This window comes from Amphimedon queenslandica, unplaced genomic scaffold (assembly GCF_000090795.2).
Source record: "Amphimedon queenslandica unplaced genomic scaffold, v1.1 AMPQUscaffold_13485, whole genome shotgun sequence".
Lineage (NCBI taxonomy): Eukaryota > Metazoa > Porifera > Demospongiae > Haplosclerida > Niphatidae > Amphimedon > Amphimedon queenslandica.
Genome location: NW_003546279.1, coordinates 338,181 through 365,659, shown reverse-complemented (window position 1 = coordinate 365,659; position 27,479 = coordinate 338,181). Strand labels below are relative to the sequence as shown.

At 36.0% G+C, this 27,479-nt stretch overlaps 11 protein-coding genes across 16 annotated transcripts; 7 read left to right on the top strand and 4 right to left on the bottom strand.

Moving 5' to 3' along the window:
- Positions 1-8: 8 nt before the first annotated feature.
- On the top strand, positions 9-4,063 carry LOC109580598 (uncharacterized). Its single transcript, XM_019993949.1, has 2 exons — positions 9-147; positions 198-4,063. Exons 1-2 carry the CDS (start codon positions 32-34, stop codon positions 3,904-3,906), a joined length of 3,825 nt encoding a protein of 1,274 aa, XP_019849508.1. The 5' UTR covers positions 9-31; the 3' UTR covers positions 3,907-4,063.
- LOC105311922 (multiple coagulation factor deficiency protein 2-like) lies at positions 3,998-4,874 on the bottom strand. Its single transcript, XM_011404155.2, has 3 exons — positions 4,757-4,874; positions 4,549-4,682; positions 3,998-4,306 (listed from the first exon to the last, which is right to left on the bottom strand). Exons 1-3 carry the CDS (start codon positions 4,834-4,836, stop codon positions 4,104-4,106), a joined length of 417 nt encoding a protein of 138 aa, XP_011402457.2. The 5' UTR covers positions 4,837-4,874; the 3' UTR covers positions 3,998-4,103.
- A 56-nt stretch (positions 4,875-4,930) lies between these two features.
- Positions 4,931-7,042, bottom strand: LOC109580599 (uncharacterized). Its single transcript, XM_019993953.1, has 7 exons — positions 6,961-7,042; positions 6,673-6,913; positions 6,458-6,618; positions 5,546-5,759; positions 5,366-5,502; positions 5,212-5,304; positions 4,931-5,167 (listed from the first exon to the last, which is right to left on the bottom strand). Exons 1-7 carry the CDS (start codon positions 7,001-7,003, stop codon positions 4,998-5,000), a joined length of 1,059 nt encoding a protein of 352 aa, XP_019849512.1. The 5' UTR covers positions 7,004-7,042; the 3' UTR covers positions 4,931-4,997.
- A 67-nt stretch (positions 7,043-7,109) lies between these two features.
- On the top strand, positions 7,110-8,038 carry LOC109580577 (uncharacterized). The gene is made up of 4 exons (XM_019993897.1): positions 7,110-7,501; positions 7,551-7,688; positions 7,729-7,804; positions 7,854-8,038. The coding sequence occupies exons 1-4, from the start codon at positions 7,167-7,169 to the stop codon at positions 7,962-7,964; spliced, it is 660 nt and encodes a 219-aa protein (XP_019849456.1). The 5' UTR covers positions 7,110-7,166; the 3' UTR covers positions 7,965-8,038.
- An 870-nt stretch (positions 8,039-8,908) lies between these two features.
- Positions 8,909-17,665, top strand: LOC100639564 (anaphase-promoting complex subunit 1-like). 3 transcript variants are annotated; one of them, XM_019993943.1, is made up of 48 exons: positions 8,921-9,013; positions 9,056-9,100; positions 9,147-9,386; positions 9,498-9,651; positions 9,707-9,858; positions 9,900-10,056; positions 10,109-10,356; positions 10,407-10,588; positions 10,630-10,737; positions 10,794-10,935; positions 10,979-11,140; positions 11,193-11,253; positions 11,409-11,578; positions 11,625-11,792; positions 11,850-11,920; positions 11,975-12,158; positions 12,201-12,254; positions 12,301-12,392; positions 12,437-12,492; positions 12,536-12,661; positions 12,871-13,013; positions 13,065-13,171; positions 13,242-13,319; positions 13,384-13,473; positions 13,529-13,643; positions 13,691-13,893; positions 13,951-14,135; positions 14,196-14,287; positions 14,334-14,414; positions 14,470-14,511; positions 14,556-14,723; positions 14,771-14,845; positions 14,900-14,961; positions 15,008-15,098; positions 15,145-15,186; positions 15,275-15,331; positions 15,380-15,531; positions 15,599-15,685; positions 16,115-16,232; positions 16,279-16,350; positions 16,394-16,452; positions 16,527-16,602; positions 16,646-16,717; positions 16,762-16,839; positions 16,885-16,962; positions 17,008-17,155; positions 17,201-17,335; positions 17,452-17,665. In XM_019993943.1, the coding sequence occupies exons 1-48, from the start codon at positions 8,966-8,968 to the stop codon at positions 17,541-17,543; spliced, it is 5,418 nt and encodes a 1,805-aa protein (XP_019849502.1). In that variant the 5' UTR covers positions 8,921-8,965; the 3' UTR covers positions 17,544-17,665. The 3 variants fall into 3 exon arrangements, with proteins under 3 accessions (XP_019849503.1, XP_019849502.1, XP_019849501.1); XM_019993942.1 differs by having other exon boundaries at positions 12,434-12,492; XM_019993944.1 differs by lacking the exons at positions 16,115-16,232; positions 16,279-16,350; positions 16,394-16,452; ... (5 more) ...; positions 17,201-17,335; positions 17,452-17,665 and having other exon boundaries at positions 8,909-9,013; positions 12,434-12,492; positions 15,576-15,663.
- On the bottom strand, positions 17,573-19,150 carry LOC100639439 (CDK-activating kinase assembly factor MAT1-like). Its single transcript, XM_019993948.1, has 8 exons — positions 18,955-19,150; positions 18,754-18,906; positions 18,609-18,682; positions 18,458-18,561; positions 18,233-18,373; positions 18,077-18,190; positions 17,914-18,035; positions 17,573-17,773 (listed from the first exon to the last, which is right to left on the bottom strand). Exons 1-8 carry the CDS (start codon positions 19,137-19,139, stop codon positions 17,647-17,649), a joined length of 1,020 nt encoding a protein of 339 aa, XP_019849507.1. The 5' UTR covers positions 19,140-19,150; the 3' UTR covers positions 17,573-17,646.
- On the top strand, positions 19,068-22,128 carry LOC100639311 (natural resistance-associated macrophage protein 2-like). Of its 3 annotated transcripts, none has more exons than XM_019993946.1 (20): positions 19,068-19,156; positions 19,226-19,272; positions 19,331-19,463; positions 19,518-19,640; positions 19,686-19,733; positions 19,869-20,000; positions 20,080-20,126; positions 20,178-20,248; positions 20,343-20,410; positions 20,458-20,613; positions 20,683-20,752; positions 20,814-20,872; positions 20,917-20,991; positions 21,048-21,143; positions 21,235-21,264; positions 21,331-21,477; positions 21,564-21,637; positions 21,687-21,762; positions 21,823-21,900; positions 21,948-22,128. In XM_019993946.1, the coding sequence occupies exons 1-20, from the start codon at positions 19,127-19,129 to the stop codon at positions 22,035-22,037; spliced, it is 1,650 nt and encodes a 549-aa protein (XP_019849505.1). In that variant the 5' UTR covers positions 19,068-19,126; the 3' UTR covers positions 22,038-22,128. The 3 variants fall into 3 exon arrangements, with proteins under 3 accessions (XP_019849505.1, XP_019849504.1, XP_019849506.1); XM_019993945.1 differs by having other exon boundaries at positions 19,226-19,284; XM_019993947.1 differs by lacking the exons at positions 21,687-21,762; positions 21,823-21,900 and having other exon boundaries at positions 19,226-19,284; positions 21,948-22,030.
- Positions 22,129-22,167: 39 nt separating this feature from the next.
- On the top strand, positions 22,168-23,109 carry LOC105311921 (fibrinogen C domain-containing protein 1-like). The gene is made up of 3 exons (XM_011404151.2): positions 22,168-22,255; positions 22,299-22,417; positions 22,463-23,109. The coding sequence occupies exons 1-3, from the start codon at positions 22,198-22,200 to the stop codon at positions 23,009-23,011; spliced, it is 726 nt and encodes a 241-aa protein (XP_011402453.1). The 5' UTR covers positions 22,168-22,197; the 3' UTR covers positions 23,012-23,109.
- A 126-nt stretch (positions 23,110-23,235) lies between these two features.
- Positions 23,236-24,177, top strand: LOC100639185 (ficolin-1-like). The gene is made up of 3 exons (XM_003384739.3): positions 23,236-23,337; positions 23,390-23,502; positions 23,542-24,177. Exons 1-3 carry the CDS (start codon positions 23,253-23,255, stop codon positions 24,091-24,093), a joined length of 750 nt encoding a protein of 249 aa, XP_003384787.2. The 5' UTR covers positions 23,236-23,252; the 3' UTR covers positions 24,094-24,177.
- A 23-nt stretch (positions 24,178-24,200) lies between these two features.
- LOC100639059 (fibrinogen C domain-containing protein 1-like) lies at positions 24,201-25,218 on the top strand. Its single transcript, XM_003384738.3, has 3 exons — positions 24,201-24,355; positions 24,408-24,520; positions 24,576-25,218. Exons 1-3 carry the CDS (start codon positions 24,271-24,273, stop codon positions 25,128-25,130), a joined length of 753 nt encoding a protein of 250 aa, XP_003384786.2. The 5' UTR covers positions 24,201-24,270; the 3' UTR covers positions 25,131-25,218.
- A 201-nt stretch (positions 25,219-25,419) lies between these two features.
- LOC105311920 (P-selectin-like) lies at positions 25,420-27,231 on the bottom strand. Of its 2 annotated transcripts, XM_011404150.2 has the most exons (7): positions 26,932-27,231; positions 26,723-26,881; positions 26,487-26,672; positions 26,261-26,443; positions 26,002-26,175; positions 25,776-25,949; positions 25,420-25,715 (listed from the first exon to the last, which is right to left on the bottom strand). In XM_011404150.2, exons 1-7 carry the CDS (start codon positions 27,206-27,208, stop codon positions 25,513-25,515), a joined length of 1,356 nt encoding a protein of 451 aa, XP_011402452.1. In that variant the 5' UTR covers positions 27,209-27,231; the 3' UTR covers positions 25,420-25,512. The 2 variants fall into 2 exon arrangements, with proteins under 2 accessions (XP_011402452.1, XP_019849499.1); XM_019993940.1 differs by lacking the exon at positions 26,487-26,672.
- Positions 27,232-27,479: the final 248 nt, after the last annotated feature.

Here is a 27,479-nt window from a genome sequence, read left to right as displayed (position 1 = left end):
CACGTGATCCCAGCCCCACCCTTTTCCAGCAATGTCCTCTGTAGAGAAAGACTTTGAGAACAGACCAGAATATAAACTAGTCACTTCATTTAGTGAAGATGTGAAAGGACTGGAGAATGATAAAGAAATAATACAGTCTATACACAAGTAAAATAACATTAGATCAGTATTATACATGTACATTGTACTCAATACAGGTTATGGGACTCTATCATTGTCCTCTTGTCCAATCATTCATCAGATCCCATTGTACTAGACCTGGTCTGCAAGTCCTTCAATAGTTCATCAGTTTATTCTGTTCTTCCTAACCTTCATGAGTATCCCAACCATCAGTCGCTTCTTGATCTCTTTCTCTCTTCTTTCCTCTCATTTGACTGGTCGTCTACCTCCTCCCCCTCTCTCTCCTCTCTTGTCGCTACTGTCCTTTCAACCATTGGTTGTTTAGTTGAACTATTTGATGACTCAATGGCTACCTCTCACTCTTATTCAGTAAGGGACTTCATCACTTTCTCTCTCCTCCCCTCCTCCTATAGTCCTGGTATTAGCACTGATTGTGTCCTCTCTGCCGGGGGCTCATTCCCCCAGAGCCTCCCCCGGAGGTTTTTAGAACTGTTACTGGATAAACAGGTTCACTTCAAACTCCTTGATCTGGTCAGTAACTACATGTTAATGTCAGAGGAGACGTTGTATGAGATACTCAGATCAATAATATTATTTTTTGAGCTCAACCCTCAGACGGTCATGTCTGGCTATAAGGAGGCCGGCAGTGATAACGATTCTCATTTGATGTTGCTCTTTGCTGCTAGTCATTTTGCTGCTTCTACACGCATTCAGAGCCAGTTATGGCTCCTACTGAATCACATACTCACAAAGACAGTCTCTGACTCACAAGAGGCCATGATACTGCGTGACCTTAACATCCAGACCATCTTACCCACCCTAGCAACCGTTGCTAAGGAGATGTGCCAATCCCCTAACTCGATGCTTTCCTTGTGTATATTCATTAGGTCTTACATGAGTAAGTGTCCAATGTCATTTATTCAAGGTGTGTGTTTCTCTGATGATCAGGAGTTGTTGAGGTACTTGATGAAAGGACTCTCCAAGGAGGTGGAGTCCACTTGTGATTCTCCTACTCATAGAGACATCAAGTGTCTTTGTTCTACTCTTCATCTCTTTCACTCACTCTGTGCTAAGGATACTTACTGTGCTCGGATTATTCAGTCTTATAATTTTATAAATGAAATGGCTAAAGCTGTTCAGTCTTGTCCTTTATGCTGTGGTCACACCTACTGTATGATAATCGGTTCAGTGGCTCTTCAAAACTCAATACAACCAGAGGATCTCCAGTGGTCTCAGTCACTGGAGCCTCTTAAAGCAATCCTCACTTCTCCACTTCCTCTTGACGAGAGAGCTGATGTTTACAATTCACTCCATGTTGTCTTGAAGAGCAGTAACCTCTCTAGTTTTATTGATAGAGATTTCATTGACGGGTTTTTCACTGCCTTCAGTCGTGATATCAAGGAACTCCCTCACGATGAGATTCGGTATTTGATATACGTCACTCGTCTTGTCATAGAACCAGTCAAGTCAAAGGACTTCCTTCAGTCGTTGTGTGACAGTAACGTTCATGAGGCAGCAATAGAAGGTTGTTTGAATAGAGATATTAAAAGAAGCACACACGAGGCTCTTTTAATATCAATGCAATTTATTAACTATTTAATGAGGCTATACCAGGAGTATCTTGGTAATATTGACTCCTTTGTTAACTGTAATGTACTGAAGCATGTGATAGATGTCATATTGATGAGGGAAGGAGCTAAGCACTTAAGGAATTACAGTGATCAGTACGGATCCATTGTCCTTAGCCTGACATCCACCAAGAGATCTTCTGCTATTATATATGACCAAGGCTCATTGGAGTTGCTGTATCCTCTGGTTAGTGATGATTTTGAATCAGGTATTGTTAGAAACACGATCCATGCAGTGGGCAATATAGCACTAGCTGGTCATCACGTCAAGCAAGACATCCTCTCCATCTCTTTTCATTCCAAGCTCATCCAGCTCCTAGAGAAGAGAATGGGGACTGGTGATGCTTACTTGCTCTCGGCTTGCTGTCGTGTCCTCCATATTCTGTGTTCTGGTGATTGGGCCAAGCGGCAATATGCTCTTCAAGGACTAGTCACTACTTTAGTATCATTATGTAAGACCAGGAATGATTCTCCTGAGATTGTCTGGCGACCATTAGGTTTACTTAGCTCCATCAGTTTCATGTCACTCTGCAATAGACAGTATCTTGTCTCTGATGGTGTTATGAATGATATCATTGATCTCTTTAAAAGAGCAGTTGACAGCAAGGTCATCAGTTACTTTACTCTCATAGTGTTGGCGTTTAGTGATTTGGATCGCCAGTTCACTTACCTTTCCTCTCGTGGGGTAGTCCGTATGATCCAGACCCACATGAACAATGAAGCTGGTAACGTTGATTTTAAACGCTGGGGGGCTGCCGTCCTGGAGAGAGGGTATCTTTTTACTGTTACTGAGAGGAGGAGGGAGGAGGAGGAGGAGGAGCTAATTTCATTGTTACAGTCCAGCATCACATGGCCCCCTCCTTACAGCAAGCTTATTTGTTGTCATGACGATGTATCAATACTGCTTGATGATGACTCACAGTTGACCCCATTCTTCCCTGAAGGTTCTCAAACCGTTAACAAAGGTGACGTGGCTTCACTCGGTATTCAGGACCCTGTGTTTCGTGTGTCCCGTTACTATGGCTCCACTCATGGTCTCTGCAGTAACTGCGATAAGGAAGGACCCTCGGCAGAGCTGGTCTTCAGACCTCATAACCTGACACCCACACAGTACCAGTCTCTGGTAAGTCGGGGCTGGTACAGGAGGGGAGGTGTTAAGATGTTCCGCTATCGGTACAATCATAATATCGACTGCTCCGACTGGGAGACCAGAGTATTACTAGTTGATTTCAACTCTCGTCAGCGGAAGAGCTACCGGAAAGTGTTGAAGAGAATGCCAGAAGAAAGACTAACGATAGAGACAGTCCCTACACAGTTTATCCAAGAGGCATACGAGTTATATAATTCTTATCATATAGTTAAACACGACAAACCAAAGAAGTCTCGTTACTCGTACTGTGAACACGTTGTCAATAGTCCTATGAGGAACCAATACAGTGAAGGAGGAGGAACAATAGAGTATGGAACATATCACCAGCTCTATCGGCTGGACGGTAAGCTGGTCGCTGTTGGAGTGATTGATGTTATTCCAAATGGAGTGGTCAGCATTTACATGTGGTATGAAATGTCTAAGGAGATCTCCAAGTATTCATTTGGTGTTTATTCTGCTCTGAAGGAGATAGAGTACGCACAGAAGCTCAGAGAGAGAGATCCTAATATTCGTTATTATTACATGCAAGGTTGGAATGGGAACAACCACAAGTTAGCTTACAAGTCAAATTACGAACCAGAGGAATTCTATAGCCCTTGCACTGTCAGTGATTGGGTATCTGGTCTGGACGGAGTCTCAGAGTGTCAGAAGAGTTTCAAAGAAGAGAAGAGAAGAGAAGGAGATAAAGATGGTGGAAGTAACTCTAATGATGTTGTAGCTGGTACTGCTCTACCACTGGATAGGGTCTGGTACAAGAGAGTGAACAATGGTAATGGGCCATTGGTCGATGAGCTGTTACTCTGTATCAACGACAGTGCCTGTATCAAGTTGAAGGATTTACTGGTGAGGTACCATCCTTGTAAAGAGCAGGTGGAGACAATGAGAAGCAAATTTGAAGAATTGATGTTAGCACTAGGTCCTGAGCTGTGCTCTAATCTCATTATTGATATCAAGTTATGTCCCCCTCCTTCTCCCCCTCTCTCTGCCCCAATACAAGCAACTGACTAGCGGACACTGTATCAGTGTGTGTGTGTGTGTGTGTGTGTGTGTGTGTGTGTTCTTCTCACTTAGTTTGTGTAGCAGTGACAGTTTGGCTAATTAGAAGTTGTATTTATATTTTATTAGTTTATTTTATTATAATAATAATAATAATTGCTGATTCAATTTGCAATAATGAAAATATTGTATTTTGAAATTATTATTAATTAATAAGTTGGGTTTTCTGGGTCCACTCCTTTATGCTGTGACTTGACAAACTCAAAGAAATCAACGTAGCCATCATCATCAAGGTCATCTTCTTTCAGTGTTGAAGAAATCAAATCAAACAGTTCTTCATCAGACACGTCAACATGTCTGTCCCTAGAGCGACCATGTTCATCTTCATCATGATAATGAGTCATGGCAGCTCCTAACGGAGGAGATATAGCAGGATATTACCAGGTGGAATAATAATGAGGGAGACAAAATACACATAATAATGGAATATCGTTGGTTTATATGGTAACTGCGTGCAAAATGGCTGATTCTTTACAAACAGGTGACAATGGTTCCTTCATAGAACCACCAACTGGCAAATATAGCATGCACCTATTGCTATTACTGAGTTCAGTTAGGAGGTGTGGCTCAATCAAACCACACCCACAAACATACCTAATTCCAGTCCATCCAGTTTATTGTTCTTGTCTTTGTCGTGTATTTTAAAATAATGAAGATTCATTGACTCTTCATCTTCCAAACCAAACTGATCCTCAGGTAGTACACCTGTTAGTTCATCACGAATATGACTAACGAGAACAATTAGTATAATATATTCATTTTAATATCATCACTTGTCATAATAATATCAATAATTACTTACTCCTTATTGAATCCTTTGTGGAGGTCACCATTAGTTGTTAGCACTAACAATAAAAATACAAAAGAAATCTCTTTCTTCATTTTTCTTTTGTTGGGAGTGGGTCAGTGGGTGTGGTTAGTAGTTTATTGAATGTTATTAATAAATTCTTACGCATGCACATTGGAATCAACCGCCTAAGTCTGGTAAATAATAAATTAATTAATCAAAAAGGATAAAAATTCCACACAAACAGAATAACAGATCATGATATTAGTTTAGAGTCATCAATGTTGGAGTAGAGTTTCCTGTTTTTATTGCAACAGAGAGTCCACAGAGCCAGTGACACTAGTAGTATACTAACAATGACAGTAATGAGTATAAATATACCAAGGGATACTGATAGTCCAACTGATGAAGAAGAGGTGGTGCAACCTAATGATTATATATACATTATTATAATGATAATTAACAATTACTGTTTCCTGTTGGGTTGCCTGATTGTCCAACTGGTAATTGACACAAGAACTGAGAACCAGAAGAACTTACAACAGCATCTTCAATATTGAACCCTATGAATGAATGATAATAATAATAATAATATTATTATAATGATGATGATGATGGACTTACTACAGACCAGATGCACTAGCTGGCAACTGTTAATAGCCCGGTATACATTAGTATCATTATAACAATGACTGAGACACTGCAATGACTCAAGACTGCAAACTGCCTCTCCAATATACAGCCCGGGCCCATTATAAGTCCTATAAAATCAGTAGCACTACCATTAGTATATTATTAGTATACTTATCAATGTAAATTGCAGATACTCCAGTGTACCCCAACTGCCTACAAGCACTGGATGCTCCAAAGTAGCTGACATTAGCACAGACTGGATACCAGGAGCCATTGATGTACATCTGAAGGTATCCTGAGGCTATGGAGCGATTGAATCTCTCAGTTTTATTTGTTAATATTACTTGACCATTATAAGGAGGAGAGGAATCAGTCCGATCAGAAACTACAGATATTAAAAATAAGAAATAAATTAGTAAAATAAATACATATTGATATACTTATGCTGTCTTGTAAGTTTGAGCCAACTTTGAGCTCAAATTTTTGAGTCATGATCATTTTAAAAAAACGGGCCAATTTTTGAAAATTTCCCTGTACTTATAGCCCATGCTTTTTTTCCTTAAAATGGCTCAAAAATCACCCCCAATTTTTATTACATTTTTTGATACATATTGATGTTCTTATGCTGTGTAGAAAGTTTGAGGTGATTCCGACTTTAATTTTTTAAGTTACAGCCATTTTAACAAATGGACCAAAATCTGAAATTTTACCTGTACTATAGCCCATGCTTTTTTCCAAAAAATGGCTCAAAAATCACCCCCAATTTTTATTACATTTTCTGATACATATTGATGTTTTTATGCTGTGTAGAAAGTTTGAGCTGATTCCAACTTCAATTTTTCAAGTTACGGCCATTTTAAGAAATGGGCCAAAATCTGAAAATTTCCCTGTACTATAGCCCATGGTTTTTTCTAAAAAATGGCTCAAAAATCACCCACAATTTTTATTACATTTTCTAATACATATTGATGTCCTTATGCTATGTCAAAAGTTTTAGTTGATTTTGAATTCTAATTTTTGAGTTACAGCCATTAAAATAAACCAATTCCCTGTACTACCATAGACAGTGTGTGTATTACTCACTGCATTGAACTGCTACTGGTGTGCAGTGAGTGTCATTAGTAAAGGTTGAAAAATATGAGCACCTAAAGAGATTATTGTCACCATATTTTGTGTAGCTAGATACAAAAGGACAAGCAACTCCAGTCATCATATAAGCAGATGTGTTAGGATTGAGTTGATAACTAGAAACAAGAATTAAAGACAATTGGACTCACTGTACATACACGTAGATATACTTATATTGGTGATAAGGTCCATAGTTTAGAGCATCATTGTATCCCAATTGTCTACAGGCAGCAGCTGCAGCTCCTTTATTGAAGCCATTGGAACAGACATTGATCCATTGCTCATCAAAGAGGTCCATATCATGCCACTTGTTCACATATACTTGGAGTATCCCTCCATTGTTGGACAGTTCACTGCTTCCATTGGAATACAACTGAATATCACCACTGCTATATACAACCAGGGGCTCAACTATTGACAGTAATAATATATTACATTCATAAATAATTATTTTATACCTTCCAGCAAGTATAAGGACAAGAGCAGAAGCTGAAGATACATGTTTAATTGCTGATGCAGCAGTTTATATGTGAGCCACACCCAATTTTAGCACCTATATATGAATGATGACAGGTGTTAATCAGCTGATGTACATATCCACTCTACAATGTAAACTGACCAGCTGCTGTTGTGACCTGTTGCTGCGTGTGAGGTCAAGGAGAAGATGAAGGGATTGGAGAAAGGAGCTAGTGCCTTGAACTGTTTGAAGAAGTTATCCTTCATGAGATATTTGCTGATCGGCATCAAACTGTTTGCTTTAGCAATATCATTGATTCTAATCATTGCATCTCTTGGAGTTTTTGCTGAAAAGAATAAAGAATTTTATGATAAATTCAAATCTCTTGGTGACTACTGCATCCTGTTTGCTTCAATACAGAATGAGAGGATACTTAGTAATAACAGTAATTGTAACTTTGTGATTGGAGGCCAGACCATTTCTGCTGCACTCATCATTGGGTCCATTGTAATAGTGATACTTGGAGCTATTGTCAATGCGAAGTAATGAATGGTAGCTGTATTTCATCATTATTAGTTTCTGTTGTTTTAGGAAAATAGTTTTTAATATATTTTTATTAATAATTTCAAGTCTTGCACTGATAATGAGTCTATCAGCTGCTATTGTGATTTCTGCCGGTTTGAAGAAAACTTGCAATTCCATTGAAGAAGGATCTTTGGGAACAATAAAGTAAAGATGATGATACTAAATTGTCATGTTTCTTTAATAGATGCTCTAAAGCTGAAGTACACATTCCAATAATTAATTTCAATGTAACATTTTATGACAGCATTCAAGCATCAATGGTCAGTTAGTGTTATTATTATTATTAATATTAATAATTTTTATTCTTAGATACTTGGTTGGACTGGTGTTGTTTTTCTCTTGGTTTATATCACTGCAGAGATAATCAGTTTGATTTCCAACTGTTGCTTTCAGAAATCAAAATACAACATACTAGGATAATATTATGTACATTTACTTGTGTGTGTGTGCGCGTGTGTGAATTCTTTAATTTTTTTAGTCTTTTTACAATTTTTATGAAGTTAGAAAACACCGTAGATCAGGAAATTAGTGTGGTAGAAAATTTTTGAGTTTTAAAATTGTGCTGTGATTTAATTTTTGCTAAATTAGACTGTGTCATGTATTATTGAATGTGGCACGTAATTATAAGGGAGATCTAATTTTTGTGAAATTCTAATGCAATATTTATTGCATTAAATAAATTATTAATTAAATTATTCAATAAATTATTCATTGAATAAGGTCCATTAAAATCACATTTAAAATTTCCAGATATACTATGTCCCAACTGAGAATGGACCGGAAGTGGAAGCAGCTGCATTGGAATTTGAAAAATGTAGCTACATCATTAATGACGCATTATAATGATATTCATAGAGACATGGCCGCTATTTTGGCTATCTTGTTTCACTCTTAAACCAGTCTCACCCTTCCTGATAAGCAGTACAATAGCTCCTGGAGTCAATTAGTCTTCATAAAGGCCATAATTATCAGAAGATCTTGCTCTGTTAGCTTTTTAAAAGAAGAATGATCAGTTCGGGCGCTCGACCACATGTGCTTATGTAAACTATGACATCATTAAACGTCATTGCGGTTAGCTTTGGTATGCCATTGGGTTTATAGGGAGAACCCGGTTATCAGGGTTCGCAAGGGCTGAGAGACCCAAAACCTGAGATCCTGAAGCGGCATTAGGCGACTAAGAACCTGTGAAAGTCTCATTCTTATCCTACATGTCTATAAAAAGTTATTCCAGTTTTTCTTGGTCCAAACTCAGTTGGGACATAGTATAGACGGTAATTAATTTTATGTTTTGAACAATAAACCACGTGGTTTCCGTACTCTCTTGATGATTGGGTCCGTACTCTTATTTCTTACTGAAGCCTGGCAGTTGGCACTTTAATTATACAGATTACGGAGATATACAGAGTAGAGCCACGTGTAAGATGGAGGTACTGTACAAGTGTAACTCGCCTTCTGCTTCTCAAAATACAGTAAATATTAATATTTATTCTTTTTTATTTATTTTAAATTAGGATTATTGGAGTATTAGTGAAAAGAATGGAGGAGAAACTGATCACGTGAGCTCTGTGACCACGCCCACTATTATTACCATTATACTGCCAGTTGCTGGTGTTAGGTTGTTCTGTTAAAGTTTTCAAGGGGTCTGATGCTTTTGAAACACTCAAGAACGTCTTTACTGTACACTCTCCGATACTCCAGGCGTTGTGGGTGTGGTTTAAAGATGATGATAGTAAAGGGGCGGGGCCTGATGGCTACATGAAGTGTCTGTGTCTTAGGGAACAAGGACAGCTGAACATTATTATGAACAACGGGACCTTTCACACCTTACCACTCCCATTTAATGTACGTTAACATTATGTACATGTACCCTAATAATCGACCCTCACCCTCTATATGTACATGTACATGTACCCTAATGATCGACCCCTCTATACATGTGTTATCCTCCTGTAGGTACGTGGGATGTGGTATGTCAATAGATTGCTGTTAATAGAGAGGAGTGTTCCTGATACAGAGGTGACTGATGGGTTGTCAGTGTTATTCACAATATCTCATCCAATGGAGGACATTACTCCAGTCACCTCTAGGAAGATATCTTACATCAATGGTAGACTCTCTCTCTCTCTCTCTCTCATGTATAGACTATTATCATTGTTCTTTAGGTCAGAAAGGCACAACCAATCTTTCTTATGTCACTAGCCCTCAATTACGTGTTGCCACGGTGATATCTGACCACACCCCTCCATTAGTACTCACTTACGACACTCGTGATAACACTCACACACTTTGGGCTATTCAAACTGCCACTAGTAACGTAATTAGTTATTCATTGATTATTAATAATTAATATTATAGGATATACCATCTCCTTCATCTACCCCTGGAGGTGTGGCTGGGGGTGTGGCCTCAAGATCAAGAGGTGCTCCATTGAGTAGCTCCGCCCCTGAGAGAATAACTCAATACTCTGGTTCACCTATTCAGTTTAATTTAGATATCACACCTGATAAAAACGGTAATAATTATTTAATTAATATAATAATTAATAATAATAATAATAATGATAGAGAAGAAGAGGTCATTATTGACTCCATTGCATGAGGAGTCTCTCCGGAACGCTACAATAAAGAGGCTCCAGTCAGGAGGTGTGGCCACTGCTGGTATTACAAGGACAAGAAAAGGTTCCGTGTCATTCACTTTCAGTCCATCGCCATCTTTAGCGAGGAAAGGTGAAGTGAGTGTGGCCAGTAGCAGTAGGCCTGTCAGTGGTCGGTCCCCGTTTGTTAATAGATACTCCAGGACTAGAGGAGGAGCTGTTAGTTATTAATTAATAGTTAGCTAGTTAATGTTAATAATTATTAATAGGTGAGGACTCCATTGTCTCCAGTGTTGCAGTATTCAAGAATATCTCCTTATTCCAAGCTCCACCCATCCATGGCCTTGCTATATAACAACAATAATCATTTACTGGACAATTTTGAGACTTTATTGCCACAAATATGCTTACATCAGCAGTGGGCGGAGCTTCCAGACTTAGACTGTATGATGTGAGTGGGTATGGTTTCTGGGTGTGGTTTATTATTGATAGGTATCATTCGGCTGTGGATGCTTTTGTATGCAAAGATTTTAAGAAAGAAAAGTACTTTGTATATTATATACCAGAGTTATCGCAAATTAGAATATTATCGTTAACAAAGTTAGTAATAATAATAATAATAATAATAATAATAATAATAATAATAATTCTTTTAGATTGTTTTTAGGTGATATTAGTGTTTATTCTGATGAATATATTGTCATTTCTAATGTATCAAGTGCAATTAATCTAATTAACATTAATATGATATTGATATTAATTAATGGATCATTGGAACTATACACTGGACCTTATAAAGTAATTAATTGATAATCAATTAATATTGATTGATTAATTACAGATTACTAATATTGATCTGTCTCCGTTGTATGAGATTGTGGGGAGGAATGAGAATGGAAGTATGGGAATGAGTTTGTCAGGGAATGAGAATGGAATGAGTCTATCAGGGAATGGGAACCTAATAGAGTCCATTGTGAATCCAGTTGGAAATGAATTCAACATTGTTAGTTAGACTGAAGTGCATGTAGTCATGTATGATAAAACCTATTATTTAGATCACAACTGATAATGATATTTATCATTGTTCTATACTACCTATAGCTCAATCACATACAAGTACGTTTATTATTATTTGTATTATTGTTGTTACTATTATTATTATTATTGTTGTTGTTGTTGTTGTTGTTGTTGTTATTATTATTGTTGTTGTTGTTATTATTATTGTTGTTGTTGTTATTATTATTATTAATTACTGGCCCCTCCCTCTACAGTATCTCTCTGTATTGATGGTATCTGTTCTATTGTTCCAGCTGATGTTATTAATTCTGTTTTCATTTCGTATTATAACTCCGCCCTCTCTCTTGCTAATGAATGGATAAGATTTGAGAACTGGTTGTTAAGTGTGTTAGGATTAACTAACACTGATACTGATGCTGATTTTGTAAGGAATAAGATATTTATATTATATTTATCATTATTATCAATAGGTTTCTGATCCTATTCTAGTTCATGATCCGTTATTGAAGTTATTAAAAGTTGATGTCAATCCGCCATCAGTGGGTGGGGCCAAGAGACAGGAAGTGGGTGTGGTCAGCAATGCTTTATTAAAAGATTATTTAAATCGTGTTGCCACTTGTCTTCATTTAATTTACGAGGTATTAATAAATATTAATGAGCTCGTGAATATTAATGAGACTGCCATCCTACAATAGGAACTGAAACTGAATATCAATAATAATAATAAAACAAAGAACTTAGGAGTCACACTGTACAAGATATCGCAGTAAGGGGAAGAGTTTGAATTAGCAATCTTATTATTATGATACTTATTTGAAAGCTGTTTAGGCTGGTTGGAATATAAGGATCATTATTTCAGAGATAATCCTTCTTTATTGACTGATATTAATGTCAATGGTCTTAAAATGGTTAATGAGGTAGGTGTGGCACTTTATGATGTGACCACTCCCCCTCCGAGTGTGTATCAATGCTTATATCAATTGATGAATGAGCGGAGAGTGATGGTAAGTATTCTTATTAATGCCCACCTAATTAGTTATTCATAGCATCGTTATCCATTAATTAGTGGAGTGTGTAAGAGATCGGAACAGATAATGAAGGTAGACACACATGTATAATTAATTAATTATTAATATTAATTAACAGATATATCAATTACTAACTAATAATTGGTGGAATAGTGACGATCAGATATATTATCAAGTATTTAATAACGAAGACATTGTTCCCATGGAAACGTTAGTACTTTTTATGTACTATAAATTGTATTCTTGTATAGCAGTAGTACCAATAATGGAGTTTGGTTGGATAAACTTCTCCAATTTATTACAAGCGAAGGTAATTGATACTAGTTAATTAATAGTTATTAATGATTATTAAGGTTTAACTCCTCATCTATTGGATACATTTCCTGTGGGTGTGGCTTTACCGATAAAAGCAACTATGGGATACTGTAGGAGGAACCCAAACACATTGTCATGGAAACCAGAGTCATTACTCCTTATTGGTAGGACATTAACTAGTTATCATTAATAGTCATACACTGTACATGTACTGCTTAGCTTCGTCTTTTAGATTATCCATTTATTCAAAAAATCAGCCAAAATCCATAGTACAGAAAGGAGAGAATTCTCCATTTTTATTACATTTTCTGACTTATGCTGTCCAGAAACTTTAGAGCTGGTTCCAATCAAAATTGTTTCTTTCCTGGTGTAGGTCGTGATGACGTGTATGATAGTGTTGTTGGTGAGAGAGAGAAGCCCAGGGGAGAGGAGAAAGGAGGAGGAGGAGGAGGGGGAGGGTCAGTGAGGTTTGAAATACAACGAAACAATGACAATGGAATGTCCTTCGATGATGAAGCAAGTCTTTATTTTATAAAATGGAGACTGACCTTTCATACGCTCGTGTAGGTTCTTAAGGTAAGGTTCTCCACTGACATGAGAGTCAATGAGGTGAAGAGATTATTAACATCATCAGAACCAGCCAGGATTAATCTAGAACAGAAACCTGAAGTTAGGTAATTAATAATAATAATAATAATAATAATAAATAATAAATAATAAATAATGATGTCACTTCTCTCTCAGTGATCATGATTTTCTTGAAGAACAAGAGCTTCATTTGCTGTCTCTTTGCCAAAGGACAATGTCCCTACCTGTTGGAAGGTACTAGTAATATTAACACTGATATTGATATTGATACTGATACTGATACTGATATTGATACTAGGGGTATGTTTACATTGGCCACTAGTGAGGTATTGCCCACTTCATCTTTGAATATTCCGAAACTTAATTTATTAGGAAGGATACCGCCTAGGTAATGAATAAATAATTATCATTAATTATTATTAATTATTATTAATTACTTGAAGGAATAATACAATTGGTCTTGATCACATTGATAAACCCGCCCACATGAGTGACTGGCCGTTGTTTCACAATGGAGTTGCAGCTGGCATCAAACTCTACCCCTCCAGTGATTCTAAAGTATAATCCTATATATTACTGGTGTTATTATACTGTGTCTGATACAGCTGGACTCAACCTGGGTAGTTTATAACCAGCCGGAGGGAGGGGTCAATAGTGAAGAGGGTTTCCAAGAATACTCAGGGTTCCTAATGGCCCTGGGTCTTCACGGCCACTTGTCATCTCTACCCTCTTTCAACACTTTTGAATATTTACAGAACAAACAAGAACTGACTGTCATTGGACTATTGATTGGACTTTCTGCTGACAAGTAATAATAATGCTAATGATAGTTAATGATAGTTTATTAACCAATTAATTGCTGTAGGTGTGGCAGTATGGACCTTTCATTAATTAGTTTACTGTCTCTATACTTCCCTCCTCTCCTTCCGCCTGATTCAGTTGATCTTGATATATCAACAATGATTCAAACTGCAGCAGTCATTGGTCTGGGTCTTGTATACATGAGCTCATGCAATAGGTTCATGATTGAACTGATGATCAATGAGATAGGTACTGGGGGTGTGGTTTTATTATGGGTGTGGTTTTATAATGGGTGTGTTTATACATTAGGTCACAGCCCAGGTCCTGAGTGTCGGTTTGGTTTGAACAGAGAGTCTTATTCACTATCAGCTGGTCTAGCACTAGGAATGATTGGATTAGCAGTAATCATTAATTAATTAATAACTATTAATTAATATTTTTATATAGTCTGGGGATAATTCAGTCATCAAAGGGTTAAATATTGTCAATCAGCTCCGTGTGTACATCAATGGAGGAATGAAAAGAGACGTAATCAATTAATTAATTAATTAATTAATTAATTATTTATTTATTTATTTTTTAGGTTTCAGCTATTGATACTTCTTCAAGCAGTCAGCTAGTACTGGTTAGTATACTAATAATATACTGATAATATACAGAGTTATACAGGAAGGTAAACATGTTAATGTACATGTTACGGCTCCAGGTGGCATTCTCGCTCTGTCGCTAATTTACTTGAAAACTAACAACGAACAGATTGCGTCATACTTAGCTCCGCCCACAACCTTGTACCATTTTGAATGTGTCCAGTACAGACCTGACTACCTTTGTCTGAGGGTAAGGTTTTACGAGTGAAGAGGGTTTCTATACACAGGCTCTATTAGACACTAGGTGCCTCACTGATACTGTGGGATAGTATTGAACCAACACAGTCATGGATCGATGGCAACATACCTCGAGTAATTAATTCATTGATTAATTAATTGCTTTTTTTATTTGTTTTTTATTAATAGATAGCTCATGAATATTCGTTTAAGAGTAATGAAGCAAATCCATCATTATATCAATTAATGAGGTAATTAATAATAATAATAATAATAATAATTGATTGTTCTCTTTAGTCAATCTTATTTATTCATATTGACTGGTTGTTGCTTTGCTATTGGTTTGAAATATGCTGGTACATCATCTACTGTTGCTAAGAACATTCTAGTAAGTGATGCTCCACCCACTCAATTAATTAATTGATTAATTACAGTTTGAGCAATACAAGAAAATAGTCTCACATCAAACTGAGCACGTGAGTAATATACTAATAATATACAGTTAGTATACTGATAGTGTACAGTTAGTATACTGGTGTAACACGATATTTTCCTTTACTGTAGATCAGTAAATATTGTGTAGAGACTTGTACACAGTCAGTACTGTTGTCCTTATCAATGGTAATTAATTATTCATTAATTATTAATTAATTAATTGATGATTGTCAGGTGTTAAGTGGAACTGGTGATTTGTCTGTTTTAAAGTTAATTCGAAAACATCACACGATTCTATCAACCAATGAGAATGCTTCAAACAGTTGCTATGGTTACCAGATGGCCACTCACATGTCACTTGGTTTATTGTTCTTGGGAGGAGGGAGGTAGTTATTAATAGTTATTAATAGTTATTAATGGTTATTAATAGTTATTAATAGTTATTAATAATAGGTATTCATTGACTAGTGACAATAAATCAATAGTTGCTTTATTATGTTCATTGTATCCTCACTATCCGTCATCAAGCACCGACAACAGGTAATTAATAAAAATAATTAATAATTTTTATTATCATATTTTCTGATGCATATTGATGTCCTTATGCTGTGTAGCAAGTTTGAGGTGATTCCGACTTCAATTTTTCAAGTTACAGCCAATTTAAGAAATGGACCAAAATCTGAAATTTTCCCTGTACTATAGCCCATGCTTTTTTCCAAAAAATGGCTCAAAAATCACCCCCACTTTTTATTACCTTTTCTGATACGTATTGATGTCCTTATGCTGTGTAGCAAGTTTGAACTGATTCCGACTTCAATTTTTCAAGTTACAGCCAATTTAAAAAATGGGCCAAAATCTGAAAATTTCCCTGTACTATAGCCCATGGTTTTTTTCAAAAAATGGCTCAAAAATCACCTCCAATTTTTATTACATTTTCTAATACATATTGATGTCTCATTATGATTGTAGGTATCATTGTCAAGCGTTGCGTCACCTTTATGTCCTGGCAGCTGCTCCAAGAGTGTTAATAACTAGAGACATCAATAATAACGAATCAGTTTCAGTTCCACTGACTCTACACTGCACTGTGAGATACTGATGGGCTGTAGGCTCGTTTATTAATTAATAATTAGGACAATGGTAGTGAGTCTGGTTTAGAGGTGTGGTCTCCCTGTCTGTTACCTGATTGGAACAGGATCACTGCAGTGAGTGAGGGTGGAGTTATTGGGTGTGGTTTATCAATTGTAGATTGAAATAAAAGGAACAAGATATTCTCCTGTTAAATATGAACTGAACGAGAATATTAAGTAAGAGATTATTAATTTATTATTATTATTATTATTATTATTATTATTATTATTATTATTATTATTATTTTTAGGTCACATTTGATAAGATATGGTACTATTTTTGTGAAGTTGTTAAACGGTTACTGTAGTTATGAATCAGACCCACTGGTTAGTTAACTATTAATAATAGTTAATTAATATTCATCATCAGGGTCAGAAGAGTCTATTGTCATTGGCGTTAATGTCTCCCACTCATTATCAACTGGGTGGAGTCATTGGGCAGGTAGGTGGGTGTGGTTAGTTATTAATTGATTAATTAATTAATAGTTGAATATCTCAAGTGAAGCATTTAACGATAAACACATTAACCAGATTTGTGACATTTACTGTCGTCATGGTAACGAAGTATGTTAATAATTAATATGGCGATCTTAAATTGGAATATTTCAGTTCCATAGTTCCGCCCTCCTGGAAACCATTAGCAACGATGAGAAAGAATTACTTAGTATATTCCTTCAATTAGAAGAGGTATTTAGTATTTGGGTGTGACTTATTTTTAGCCCCTCCCATCAGATATCTAATGAATTGAATATTAATAATCATTTGCTGTGGCAACTGAAACTCTGTTATGCTTACTCAGCCAATATCAGCCCAGTTCATGAGAGCTTGAGGGACTATATTGAGACGATAATAATGAAAACTAATAAAATGATTAGTAAAAGTAAGAGTATATTGACAATAATAAATAATTAATGAGTTTATTTAGGTGTATCACCTTCATTGTTATTAAACTATTTAATTGATAATAAATTAACCGGCGGAATTAGTGATATCAATATATTATCATTGTTCATCAACCTAACTGGACTGCCTTTCATCAAAAGAACAGGGGAAGGAACTGGTAAGTATTTCAGTCAGACTTGTCTATTCCGGACACTTTGGGACCAAACTGTCCATACTGTGTATCATTGAATGTAAATCATTTGTTGGTAGTTTCAACTCCATTTCTTTTTCCAGATATTACCAGTGTCATTAGTTTATTGGTGGGCAATGAGGTGAACCCAAAGACCATTGTTGATGTAATGATGTGTCTATCAGTACCACACTGATGAATGAGGAGTTATTATTAATGATGTGACGATGATGACATTGATTTTATTATTACAATGATCACTGTATTAATGTTGATATTATTAATTGTTGTTATTATTGTTAATGTTGTTGTTGTGTTAATGATAAACATGAGAATGAGTCTTGGAGTGCTCTCTGGCAGATGTGACCAGCACTAAACCCACCTGCTGTACTGGACGCATCCAATGACCTGACATTAGCCAAATACCTAATGAGGATTGAGAGAAAGAGACTAAACTCCAAAGATAGGAGGAGCCATTAACTAGTTATTAGGAGCAAGTTGATATTGATTGAGAATAGCTTGCAAATGCTTAGTGGCATTAGCCATTCTTACAAGTATAGACTCACCCTAGTTGATCCAGCTGCTCAATGGTTGGTACAAGAGGGCCATAGCTCTCTATAACGAGTGGATGATACAAATAACATGAACTAGTGTCATCCATTAGGACTGGATCAAATGATGTTATGCCCTATCAACAACAACAATAATAAAAACAATAATGTTGTTTACCTGTTGTTGTTTGTATTGTGTTTTAGACAGTATTGTTGTTGTAGTTTCAGCTGGTTCTTGTTTAATTGCTTTAACTTCAGCGACTACTTCACTTGCTGGACGACTGGAATGAATCTATTAATAATAGTTAATTAATGATAGTTAATTAAATCTCACTAGTTGCTGTATTAATGTTTCTTGTTGCTTTGCTTTCTCTTTGATATGCTCCAGCTGCTTATTGTGCGCCAATTGGTTCCTCATCTCCAGCTCATTCCTCTCAGACTCGAGCTCAGTCCTTATCAACTGATCTCTCCTCAACTAACAAACAATTAAACTAATAATTTGATTAATTTGAGCAAAATGACGTCCCTCAATTGATACACAGCTGCACACATCACTGACCATCTTCTGTCTGTTCTTCACTATGACTGACTGATTCTCTTTCTTATACAATTCTATCTTTTCTCTCGTGATTTCAACATCAATATTATTAGCTAAATTATAAACTGAGAAATTATACAGTATTAATACTTTTATTGATTATTATTATTACTTATTGTTTCTATTTCTTCAAGGTAGTCGTTGTATTCTCTTAAATTATTGAAATCATCTTCTGTTTTGTTGTAACTAATAATGTCAGAATAAAACAGTTTTATTTGGAGCTGGGTGTAGCTGGTAATTGAGCCCCGCCCACTCACTCTTTCAATATCTTCTTCCTGATATCAATTTCCTTTTCAACGTATTGATCAGTAAACTGTGTCTGTCTGTACTGGTTCCTTCTTAGAGCTACCCCGCACTCTGGGCAAGGACCTGATGGTCGAATGAACAATGACTCCACACAAGACTCACACCTTATAATGATAAACAAAATACTAATAACAATGATTGTTGTTGTTTACAGCTTGTGTCCACAGATATTCACTAATAGTTTCATGTTTGGGTTTTGATAGGAAGAAGTCTTGCACCTGGGGCAGGAGAAGAGGTCCATTGAGAAGACACCACCACGTGGACAATGGACATGAAGGGCGTGGACTGAAGATGAGCTGATCAGCCTGATCTCGATTCTCATGCATGTTATGGGCATTATCTAGTCTATATAAGGTATTTCCATTGTGTGGTAATCATAATCATAATTATTATATAACCTGCTGCCTCCTCTCCATTCTCTAGCAAGAAGAAATGAGTGAGACAGAGCCACCTGAATATAAGGAGAGGAGGTTGGAGACTATGTGAGATTTCTGCTCTTTATTTATCATTTTTATTCTTTCCCTGTAGCTCAGAACAATCACCATTGCTACCCAGCAGTAATGAGCAGACTAAGGATGAAGGAGGAGCAGAGTTTATGAAATCAGAGGAGCACAAAGCAAAAGATTTCCAACTAATACATGTCCCTCACAGAGAGAAATATGTAATGACACACAACTATGTCACAATAAATAATTACTATTAATATCTCTCTTAGCCGATATTTAGTTTTAGGAAGTTATGGGCGTTCACTGGTCCTGGGTTCCTAATGAGTATTGCCTATCTTGACCCTGGGAACATTGAGAGCGACTTACAGGCTGGAGCAGCTGCTCAATATAAAGTATACGATGATTAGTCTTACTTTATTATTATAATTAATTAATAGTTGTTATGGGTACTGCTTTGGTCTACTGTTGCTGGTTTATTGATGCAAGTAAGAGAAAGAGAGAGGAGGAGAGATATCATTATGCTTGTCTGGTGTGTTCTTGTGTTGCTTGTAATAACAAGAAGTAGTGTCTCATTGTTGCTATGTAATCATGCTCATTCTCTCTCTGCCGCCCACACACAGTTATTAGCTGCCAGACTGGGTGTGGTCACAGGTAAACATTTAGCTGAGGTTTGTAAAGACGAGTATCCATTGGTACCACGTATTGTACTCTGGATTGCTATGGAGCTGGCCATTATTGGGAGTGATATACAGGTTAATTAATATTCATTGAAAATCTAAACTTGACTTACAGGACATACTATTATTTATTTATTTATTTATTTATTTACAGGAGGTTATTGGCTCAGCTATTGCAATCAATATATTATCTCAAGGAACGTAAGTTATTAATTATTAATGTTAATTAATTTCAATAATTATTAATATTAGCATCCCACTGTGGGAAGGGTGCCTTGTTACTGGCGTCGATACTTTTCTATTTCTATTCCTGGAAAGTTATGGTATGTCATTCATTTATTATTGTAGTTTTATTATTATTGAGGGACCATTATATATTGTTTTATTATTAATTAATTAATTATTATTGATTATTAGGTTTGAGATATTTAGAATTCTTCTTTGGGTTTCTGATCAGTATAATGTGTGGCATGTTTGGATGGATGGTAAACAATTGTTTGTTGTTTATTGTTGTTATATTATTGTTTACTAGTACGTATATTCGGCTCCGTCTCAAGTCGACGTGCTAAAAGGAACGTTCATTCCGATGTGTGCCAATTGTTCCAGTGACGTCATTCAACAAGGACTGGGTGTGGTCGGAGCTGTCATTATGCCTCATAATATCTACCTTCACTCCGGCCTAGTCCTGGTAATGTAACTAGCCTACATATAAATTACTATTATTATACATCATTATACACACACTGTGCCCATATAGTCTCGTGCTATTTCTCGCACTAATCCTAATGAAGTCAAGGAAGGAATTAAATATAATACTATTGAGTCTAGTAAGTGGGCGTGGTCTGATGGGTGTGGTCACGTGGTAGGTGTGGATATTTTTACTTTTAGGCATCGCTCTTCTTGTTTCTTTTGTTATTAATTTATTTGTGATTTGTGTATTCGGGATGGTAAGTAATAACTATTAATGACCATTAATAACTATTAATTACAGAAAGTCTTCTCCTACGACTTTCCTTCTGAATTGAAGGACTCTTGCTCATCGTCTGGAATCAGTTTACTTACAGCTGTATGTTGTTTATTTGTATATTTATTTTATTTTATTTGTTGTTGTTTAATTCATAGGAAGAATGTTTATACAATTCATTTGGACAGAAGGAATGGATTAAGTACATTTGGGCCATTGGCCTATTAGCCTCAGGCCAAAGCTCAACCATGACAGTAAGATTTTAAAACTTATTTCCTTTTATTATTATTATTATTATATTATTATTATTATTATTACATTATTTGTCATTATTGTTTTTCTCAGGGAACTTATGCTGGTCAATTTGTGATGGAGGTATAGTCAGTTATTATCTTCCTTATCTTATTGCCACACCCTCTCTTGGCTCCTCCCACTATCCAGGGGTTTTTAGGTTTAAAATGGGCCAAATGGAAGCGAGTGTTGCTGACACGTTCAATTGCGATGGTTCCTTGTGTCATACTAGCTATTCTTGCATCTAAAAAACTCGATCTTTTAGATGAACTAATCAATGTTGAGCAAAGTATTCTGGTAAATCATTTATTATTATAATAATAATAATAGTATTATTATTATTATTATTATTATTATTATTATTATTATTATTATTATTATAGCTACCTTTTTCTGTTTTACCAATTTTGTTTGCGACCAGTTCAAAGAGGATCATGAAACAGCACAGAAACCACATGTAATTCAATTAATTAAAATATATATTATTAATTATTATTATTAATTAGTGTCCTAACTGTTGTGTCCTGGGTAATTGCTATGGTAGTTCTTGGGGTTAATATTTATTTCATTATAGACACATTGGTACGTCATAATAATCATTAATTGATCATGAATAAATTAATAATAATTATTATTAATTAGGATTTAAGTGGCCCGTGGTATCAGCACGTTCTGGCCACACTTGGTCTGTTCATTTATATTTGCATTGTCCTATTCTTTGTAAGGCAGTATTTCTCTCTAATTTAATTTTGTTTATCTTTTTAAAGATAATATTTCCCATTATACGTGAAGTGAGGTTATGGAGAAAGGAGAGAAGATATGGCTCTTTGGCTAATGGTCACTCCATCAATGATTGATAACATTTATTTATATTTTTGTGCCAATTTTTTGTTTATACAAACTTGTAATGTATACATTTTGCCAAGTGAAATCATAACTTGATACTAATTATTAAAATTGTTTTAGTGTATCTAGTTGGAGATAGTTCTTGTCTGTCTTCTGGTTGATATTTGAGCCATGGCAGTTTTGAAAATAAGCTTCATCTCCTTAATATTGTGCTTTCTTTGCTCTGCAGGTAAGATCTGTATTTTTAATTTTGGATGTTATATTCTGATTAGTGTATGGTTGCCCATTGAGGGATTGTTCCCTGATAAAGGACAGGGCAGCCAGTCAGAAGAGATGTGTATTCTCTGATGTATACAACATACAACCACAAAAGGAGAGACCTCCTTTTAATGTACAGTCAATCATGTTTAGACTGTATTGTACTGTCCATCTATAGGTGTACTGTGATATGAAGACTGGGGATGGAGGATGGACTGTAATACAGAGAAGGATGGACGGCAGTGTTGACTTTTATCGGAACTGGAAGGACTATCAGTATGGGTTTGGAAACCTAAATGGAGAGTTCTGGCTTGGACTAGATAAAATAAGTCGTTTGACAGAAGAGAAAAGCTGCCTTAGAGTTGATATTAAAGATTTTGAGAATAACGCCAGATATGCACATTATTCCACATTTTCTGTCGGTGGTCCACTAACTAACTATAAACTAACAGTTGGTGGATACAGTGGAAATGCTGGAGATAGTTTGGCTCTTCATAATGGAATGAGATTCACTACAAAAGATAGAGATCATGATAATAATCGTGATAATAATTGTGCTGAACAATATAAAGGAGCCTGGTGGTACAATGCTTGTCATGCATCAAACCTCAATGGCTGGTATGATTACGGTTCTACTAGATCCACTGCTACTGGTGTGGTATGGTATCATTTCAAGGGACATAATTACTCACTCAAGTTTACTGAAATGAAAGTGAAGAAATGTTAGGGTTTACATGATAATAATACTTTGTAGCTTAGAGTTGATATTGTCAATATCAGTTTCATTTAATTATACTATAAATTTATGCAATAAAATTGGGCAAAGTTTTTGAGGCAATTTTTTTGGCTGACCATTGACGATTGTGCTCATTGTAGCAGTTAAACTAACAATTCGTGAGTAATTGGGAGGAAATGAACTTCATGATGTATTCTCAGTGTTTTTATAAGCTAAGGCAATTACTCAATGCATGCAGCAGTCAGTATATTGCAAGAAGATAAGAATGAAACTGTCAATCTTCTTGTTCCTTTATTGCATTTGCTGTACAATTGGAGGTAAAGTATCATTAACCATTTAATGAATGTTCTCATGATAATATATTAATAGGGCCTGTATTTAAAGACTGTTATGATATACAGTGGAGGAACAATGGCCGTGACAGATGCAGCTGTAGTGGTATATATGAAATACAACCAACAAGAGATGCAACTCCATTCAAGGTAATATAGTCCATGCTTATTAATATTCACACTGTACAGGTTTACTGTGATATGAGTACTGATGGCGGTGGATGGACTGTAATACAGAGAAGAATGGATGGCAGTGTCGACTTTTATCGAGATTGGATGAGCTATCAGTATGGGTTTGGAAACCTGAATGGAGAGTTCTGGCTTGGATTGGATAAGATAAGTCGTTTGACAGAAGCACAAAGTTGTCTCAGGGTTGATTTGGAAGATTTTGAAAAAAATGTGAGATATGCCAATTATTCTGTATTCTCTGTTGGTGGTCCCAGGACAAACTACTGGCTAACAATTGGTGGATACAGTGGAAATGCTGGAGATAGTTTGAGTGCTCATAATGGAAGGCCTTTTAGTACAAAAGATAGAGACCATGATGGGTGGAACCGTAATTGTGCAGAAGCATATAAAGGAGCCTGGTGGTACAATGCTTGTCATGCATCCAACCTCAATGGCTGGTATCAATACGGACCTACTGCTTCATATGCTACTAGTGTTGTATGGGCCCACTTCAAGGGACATCATTACTCACTCATGTTTAGTGAGATGAAAGTGAAAAGATGTTCAGTTTAGTTAACACTAACTTGACTTTGTAGTTTAATAGAATTATTTAGTATAGTTTAATTATCAGAGGTCACATTAATGGCCAAATTATAATTGTTTAAACCAACAGTTGGTCAGTAATTGGGAGGAAATGAACTTCATGATGTATTCTCAGTGTTTTTATAAGCTAAGGCAATTACTCAATGCATGCAGCAGTCAGTATATTGCAAGAAGATAAGAATGAAACTGTCAATCTTCTTGTTCCTTTATTGCATTTGCTGTACAATTGGAGGTAAAGTATCATCAACCATTTAATGAATGTTCTCATGATAATATATTAATAGGGCCTGTATTTAAAGACTGTTATGACATACAGTGGAGGAACAAAGCTGCTAATAGATGTAGCTTCAGTGGCATCTATGAAGTAAAACCTACAAATGATGTAACTCCATTTAAGGTAGTACCAACACATATACTGTTACTGTGTGTATATGCATTTGCTGTATCTATAGGTCTACTGTGATATGAAGACTGGGGATGGAGGATGGACTGTAATACAAAGAAGGATGGATGGCAGTGTTAACTTTTATCGAAAATGGAGAGACTATCAGTATGGGTTTGGAAACCTCCATGGAGAGTTCTGGCTTGGACTGGATAAAATAAGTCGTTTGACAGAAGCACAAAGCTGCCTCAGGGTTGATTTGGAAGATTTTGAAAAAAATGTGAGATATGCCAATTATTCTGTATTCTCTGTTCGTGGTCCCAGGACAAACTACTGGCTAACAATTGGTGGATACAGTGGAAATGCTGGAGATAGTTTGGCTTTTCATAATGGAATGGGATTCACTACAAAAGATAGAGATCATGATAATAATCGTGATAGTAATTGTGCTGAACTATTTAAAGGTGGCTGGTGGTACAATGCTTGTCATGCATCCAACCTCAATGGCTGGTATCAATATGGACCTACCGCTTCATATGCTACTAGTGTTGTATGGGCCCACTTCAAGGGACATCATTATTCACTCAAGTTTACTGAGATGAAGGTTAAAAGATGTTCAACTTAGTAAAACTTTGAGATAAATTATGTAGCATTAGATCATAAGGTTTATATTAATTGCAAAGTTTGTTTATTCAGTTTGATATTGTAACTAATAGCTAATAATAATAGTTACTGTAATCGTAACAACCAATATCAGCAACACTTAATCCATTTCCACCATGTATCCCACAGACATGTGTTGGTACCATACTCCCCAAAATGAGTGTATTGAATGATGCAGATGATGTATTATATCAATGTGGTGGACTGGTGGAGTGATACTGTTTGATGCCTTGCAATGAATGACTGAGGAGTTTATTGTTTGAAAACTATCATTGATCAATATTTAATATAGATACACAGCAAAAATAAATTATAGCAGCAAAAATACAATAATTATCATAAGTTCAGTAATGATATTGATATTGAGGGGAGCAATATGGAGGCCGATACTGCCACACACCACCAACACAGGGGATTGACTTGTAACCAATCAGCTTGTAGCCTTGAGAGCAGCTGTAATGAGCAACGGATCCAATCACAGACACAAAACCAAACTTGGGAGCGTAAGGATGCTTACAGACCTTGGGAGGAGGACGAGTTGGAAGAGCTATAGAAATGAAGAGATGGTAACACTATATATAATGGATATACTGTACACTGAGCCTACCTTTGCATGTAGGTGTACTGCCTGACCATTGTCCACTCAATAGACAGTTCCTGTCTGTATTACCGTCCAGTTGAAAACCATCATTGCACTGATAGACAGCTCTAGCTCCATATGTATTACCAGTCTGTTGGACACTCCCATATCTTGGAGCAAATAACTTTGGGCAAAATATAGCTATGGATTAAGAACTTTTTCATCACCAATTAATATAACAATAATTGTTTACATTTGCATTTTGGTTGCTGTCCACTCCATACTCCATTTTGTTGACATGTTCTCCTGTCACTTCCAATTAGTCTAAAACCTCTATTGCAAGTATACATAGCAGTGGATCCCACTGACTGTTGGAACTTAACATCACCATTCTCAGGATCAGCTAGTCTAGGACATTTTACAGGCCCTGTAATAATACAAGAAATAGATATAATATCATTATTGTTATTGTTATTATTGTTATTGTTATTATTGTTATTATTATTAATTACTTTCACAGGTTGGTGCTGATCCAGTCCATCCTTGACGTGTGCAATGACGTGTTGAAGATCCTTTCAAGATGAATCCATTGTTACACTTGTATACTGCCTTTAATCCTCCACTGCTGAGCACAATCTGTCCATTAGCAGGGGCAGCTAATCTTGGACACATAAGAGGTGGTGGAGCTGTTACTTCTGTGAATAATTATTATAAATACACAAAACAATTATTAATTACTTGGTACACAGGTTGGTTGGCTTCCAGTCCATTTGTTTGATTTACAGAATCTTTTTGAATTTCCTCTCAGTTTGAATCCACTATTGCAGGTGTACACTGCTTTTGTTCCGCTATTCCTCAATGTAATCTTTCCATTGGAAGGAGCAGCTAGTTTTGGACAGCTTGGAGGAGGTGGTAATGTTACTTCTACACATTATTTTAATAAGGACCAATAATTATTATTGATGTTCACTCACTTGGTACACATCTTGTTGGACTCCCAGTCCAACTGCCTGACTTGCATACTCTCTTTGAGCTTCCCTTCAATATAAATCCCTTGTTGCATCTAAAAGTTGCAACAAGTCCTTTAATCCAAACTCTTCCATAAGAAGGAGCTGGTAATTTTGAACAACCAACTAAAAATTATAAGACATTGTATATTAAATAATCATGAATAACAAGGCACCTTTCTTGCAGTAAGGTAGTCTAGGACGCCAATGGCCACTCCTCAAGCACCTAACTTTACTCTGTCCAATCAGTTGATATCCACTTCTGCAGGCAATGATGACTTTTTTACCAGAAGTGTAGACATTCCTACGTCCTTTACGAATAAATCCATATTGTATTACAGGTTTAGGGCAACGAGCAATTGAACGTGATGAATCTGAATGTGATGACGAACCGGTACTGCTCACAACTACTGCAGAGATGAGTGCAAGAAATAGTACAAGGTAAAGCTTCATAATTATTACTTGTTGATATTGAGGTGAAGTTTAGTTTGACACAGCAGCTTTATATAGTAAAATTGTAGTTTATAATCACTAACTAATTGTGATTTTAAAGACACCACTGTGATAAAATGTAATGATTAGCAACCATTACTAAATGAGATTAGCATTCACTAGAGTTTGTAGATTATTTACATTAACAGGTAAGTAGTGTCTAGTTGATGATGCAGTGAAAGACCTCTTTGTCTGTCATTCTAATAACAAAAACTTCCCTATCTAATTATTA

Excerpts from the sequence above, each read along its gene's own strand:
- LOC100639059 (XM_003384738.3), top strand. The coding sequence starts at position 24,271 with ATGCAGCAGTCAGTATATTGCAAGAAGATAAGAATGAAACTGTCAATC. Across the intron at positions 24,356-24,407 it reads CATTTGCTGTACAATTGGAG|GGCCTGTATTTAAAGACTGT; the intron begins GTAAAGTATCAT and ends ATATATTAATAG. Across the intron at positions 24,521-24,575 it reads ATGATGTAACTCCATTTAAG|GTCTACTGTGATATGAAGAC; the intron begins GTAGTACCAACA and ends CTGTATCTATAG.
- LOC100639311 (XM_019993945.1), top strand. The coding sequence starts at position 19,127 with ATGTTATGGGCATTATCTAGTCTATATAAG. Across the intron at positions 20,127-20,177 it reads AATATATTATCTCAAGGAAC|CATCCCACTGTGGGAAGGGT; the intron begins GTAAGTTATTAA and ends TATTAATATTAG. Across the intron at positions 20,753-20,813 it reads ATATAATACTATTGAGTCTA|GCATCGCTCTTCTTGTTTCT; the intron begins GTAAGTGGGCGT and ends TTTTACTTTTAG.
- LOC105311921 (XM_011404151.2), top strand. The coding sequence starts at position 22,198 with ATGGCAGTTTTGAAAATAAGCTTCATCTCCTTAATATTGTGCTTTCTT. Across the intron at positions 22,256-22,298 it reads GTGCTTTCTTTGCTCTGCAG|TGTATGGTTGCCCATTGAGG; the intron begins GTAAGATCTGTA and ends TATTCTGATTAG. Across the intron at positions 22,418-22,462 it reads AGGAGAGACCTCCTTTTAAT|GTGTACTGTGATATGAAGAC; the intron begins GTACAGTCAATC and ends GTCCATCTATAG.
- LOC100639564 (XM_019993942.1), top strand. The coding sequence starts at position 8,966 with ATGGAGGTACTGTACAAGTGTAACTCGCCTTCTGCTTCTCAAAATACA. Across the intron at positions 10,357-10,406 it reads CCAGGACTAGAGGAGGAGCT|GTGAGGACTCCATTGTCTCC; the intron begins GTTAGTTATTAA and ends AATTATTAATAG. Across the intron at positions 11,141-11,192 it reads TTGGAAATGAATTCAACATT|ATCACAACTGATAATGATAT; the intron begins GTTAGTTAGACT and ends CCTATTATTTAG.
- LOC109580577 (XM_019993897.1), top strand. The coding sequence starts at position 7,167 with ATGAAGGGATTGGAGAAAGGAGCTAGTGCCTTGAACTGTTTGAAGAAG. Across the intron at positions 7,689-7,728 it reads GGATCTTTGGGAACAATAAA|ATGCTCTAAAGCTGAAGTAC; the intron begins GTAAAGATGATG and ends TTTCTTTAATAG. Across the intron at positions 7,805-7,853 it reads ACAGCATTCAAGCATCAATG|ATACTTGGTTGGACTGGTGT; the intron begins GTCAGTTAGTGT and ends TTTTATTCTTAG.
- LOC109580598 (XM_019993949.1), top strand. The coding sequence starts at position 32 with ATGTCCTCTGTAGAGAAAGACTTTGAGAACAGACCAGAATATAAACTA. Across the intron at positions 148-197 it reads ATAATACAGTCTATACACAA|GTTATGGGACTCTATCATTG; the intron begins GTAAAATAACAT and ends TACTCAATACAG.
- LOC100639439 (XM_019993948.1), bottom strand. The coding sequence starts at position 19,139 with ATGCCCATAACATGCATGAGAATCGAGATCAGGCTGATCAGCTCATCT. Across the intron at positions 18,683-18,753 it reads AGGAAGAAGATATTGAAAGA|TTACAACAAAACAGAAGATG; the intron begins GTGAGTGGGCGG and ends TGACATTATTAG. Across the intron at positions 18,562-18,608 it reads TGAAGAAATAGAAACAATAA|TTTATAATTTAGCTAATAAT; the intron begins GTAATAATAATA and ends ATAATTTCTCAG.
- LOC105311920 (XM_011404150.2), bottom strand. The coding sequence starts at position 27,208 with ATGAAGCTTTACCTTGTACTATTTCTTGCACTCATCTCTGCAGTAGTT. Across the intron at positions 26,444-26,486 it reads CCAACCAACCTGTGTACCAA|AAGTAACAGCTCCACCACCT; the intron begins GTAATTAATAAT and ends AATTATTCACAG. Across the intron at positions 26,176-26,260 it reads ATCAGCACCAACCTGTGAAA|GGCCTGTAAAATGTCCTAGA; the intron begins GTAATTAATAAT and ends GTATTATTACAG.
- LOC100639185 (XM_003384739.3), top strand. The coding sequence starts at position 23,253 with ATGCAGCAGTCAGTATATTGCAAGAAGATAAGAATGAAACTGTCAATC. Across the intron at positions 23,338-23,389 it reads CATTTGCTGTACAATTGGAG|GGCCTGTATTTAAAGACTGT; the intron begins GTAAAGTATCAT and ends ATATATTAATAG. Across the intron at positions 23,503-23,541 it reads GAGATGCAACTCCATTCAAG|GTTTACTGTGATATGAGTAC; the intron begins GTAATATAGTCC and ends CACACTGTACAG.
- LOC105311922 (XM_011404155.2), bottom strand. The coding sequence starts at position 4,836 with ATGAAGAAAGAGATTTCTTTTGTATTTTTATTGTTAGTGCTAACAACT. Across the intron at positions 4,683-4,756 it reads CACAAAGGATTCAATAAGGA|TCATATTCGTGATGAACTAA; the intron begins GTAAGTAATTAT and ends TGTTCTCGTTAG. Across the intron at positions 4,307-4,548 it reads ACTGGATGGACTGGAATTAG|GAGCTGCCATGACTCATTAT; the intron begins GTATGTTTGTGG and ends CTCCTCCGTTAG.
- LOC109580599 (XM_019993953.1), bottom strand. The coding sequence starts at position 7,003 with ATGTATCTTCAGCTTCTGCTCTTGTCCTTATACTTGCTGGAAG. Across the intron at positions 6,619-6,672 it reads GGACCTTATCACCAATATAA|TTATCAACTCAATCCTAACA; the intron begins GTATATCTACGT and ends TCTTGTTTCTAG. Across the intron at positions 5,760-6,457 it reads ACCAGTAGCAGTTCAATGCA|TTTCTGATCGGACTGATTCC; the intron begins GTGAGTAATACA and ends TAATATCTGTAG.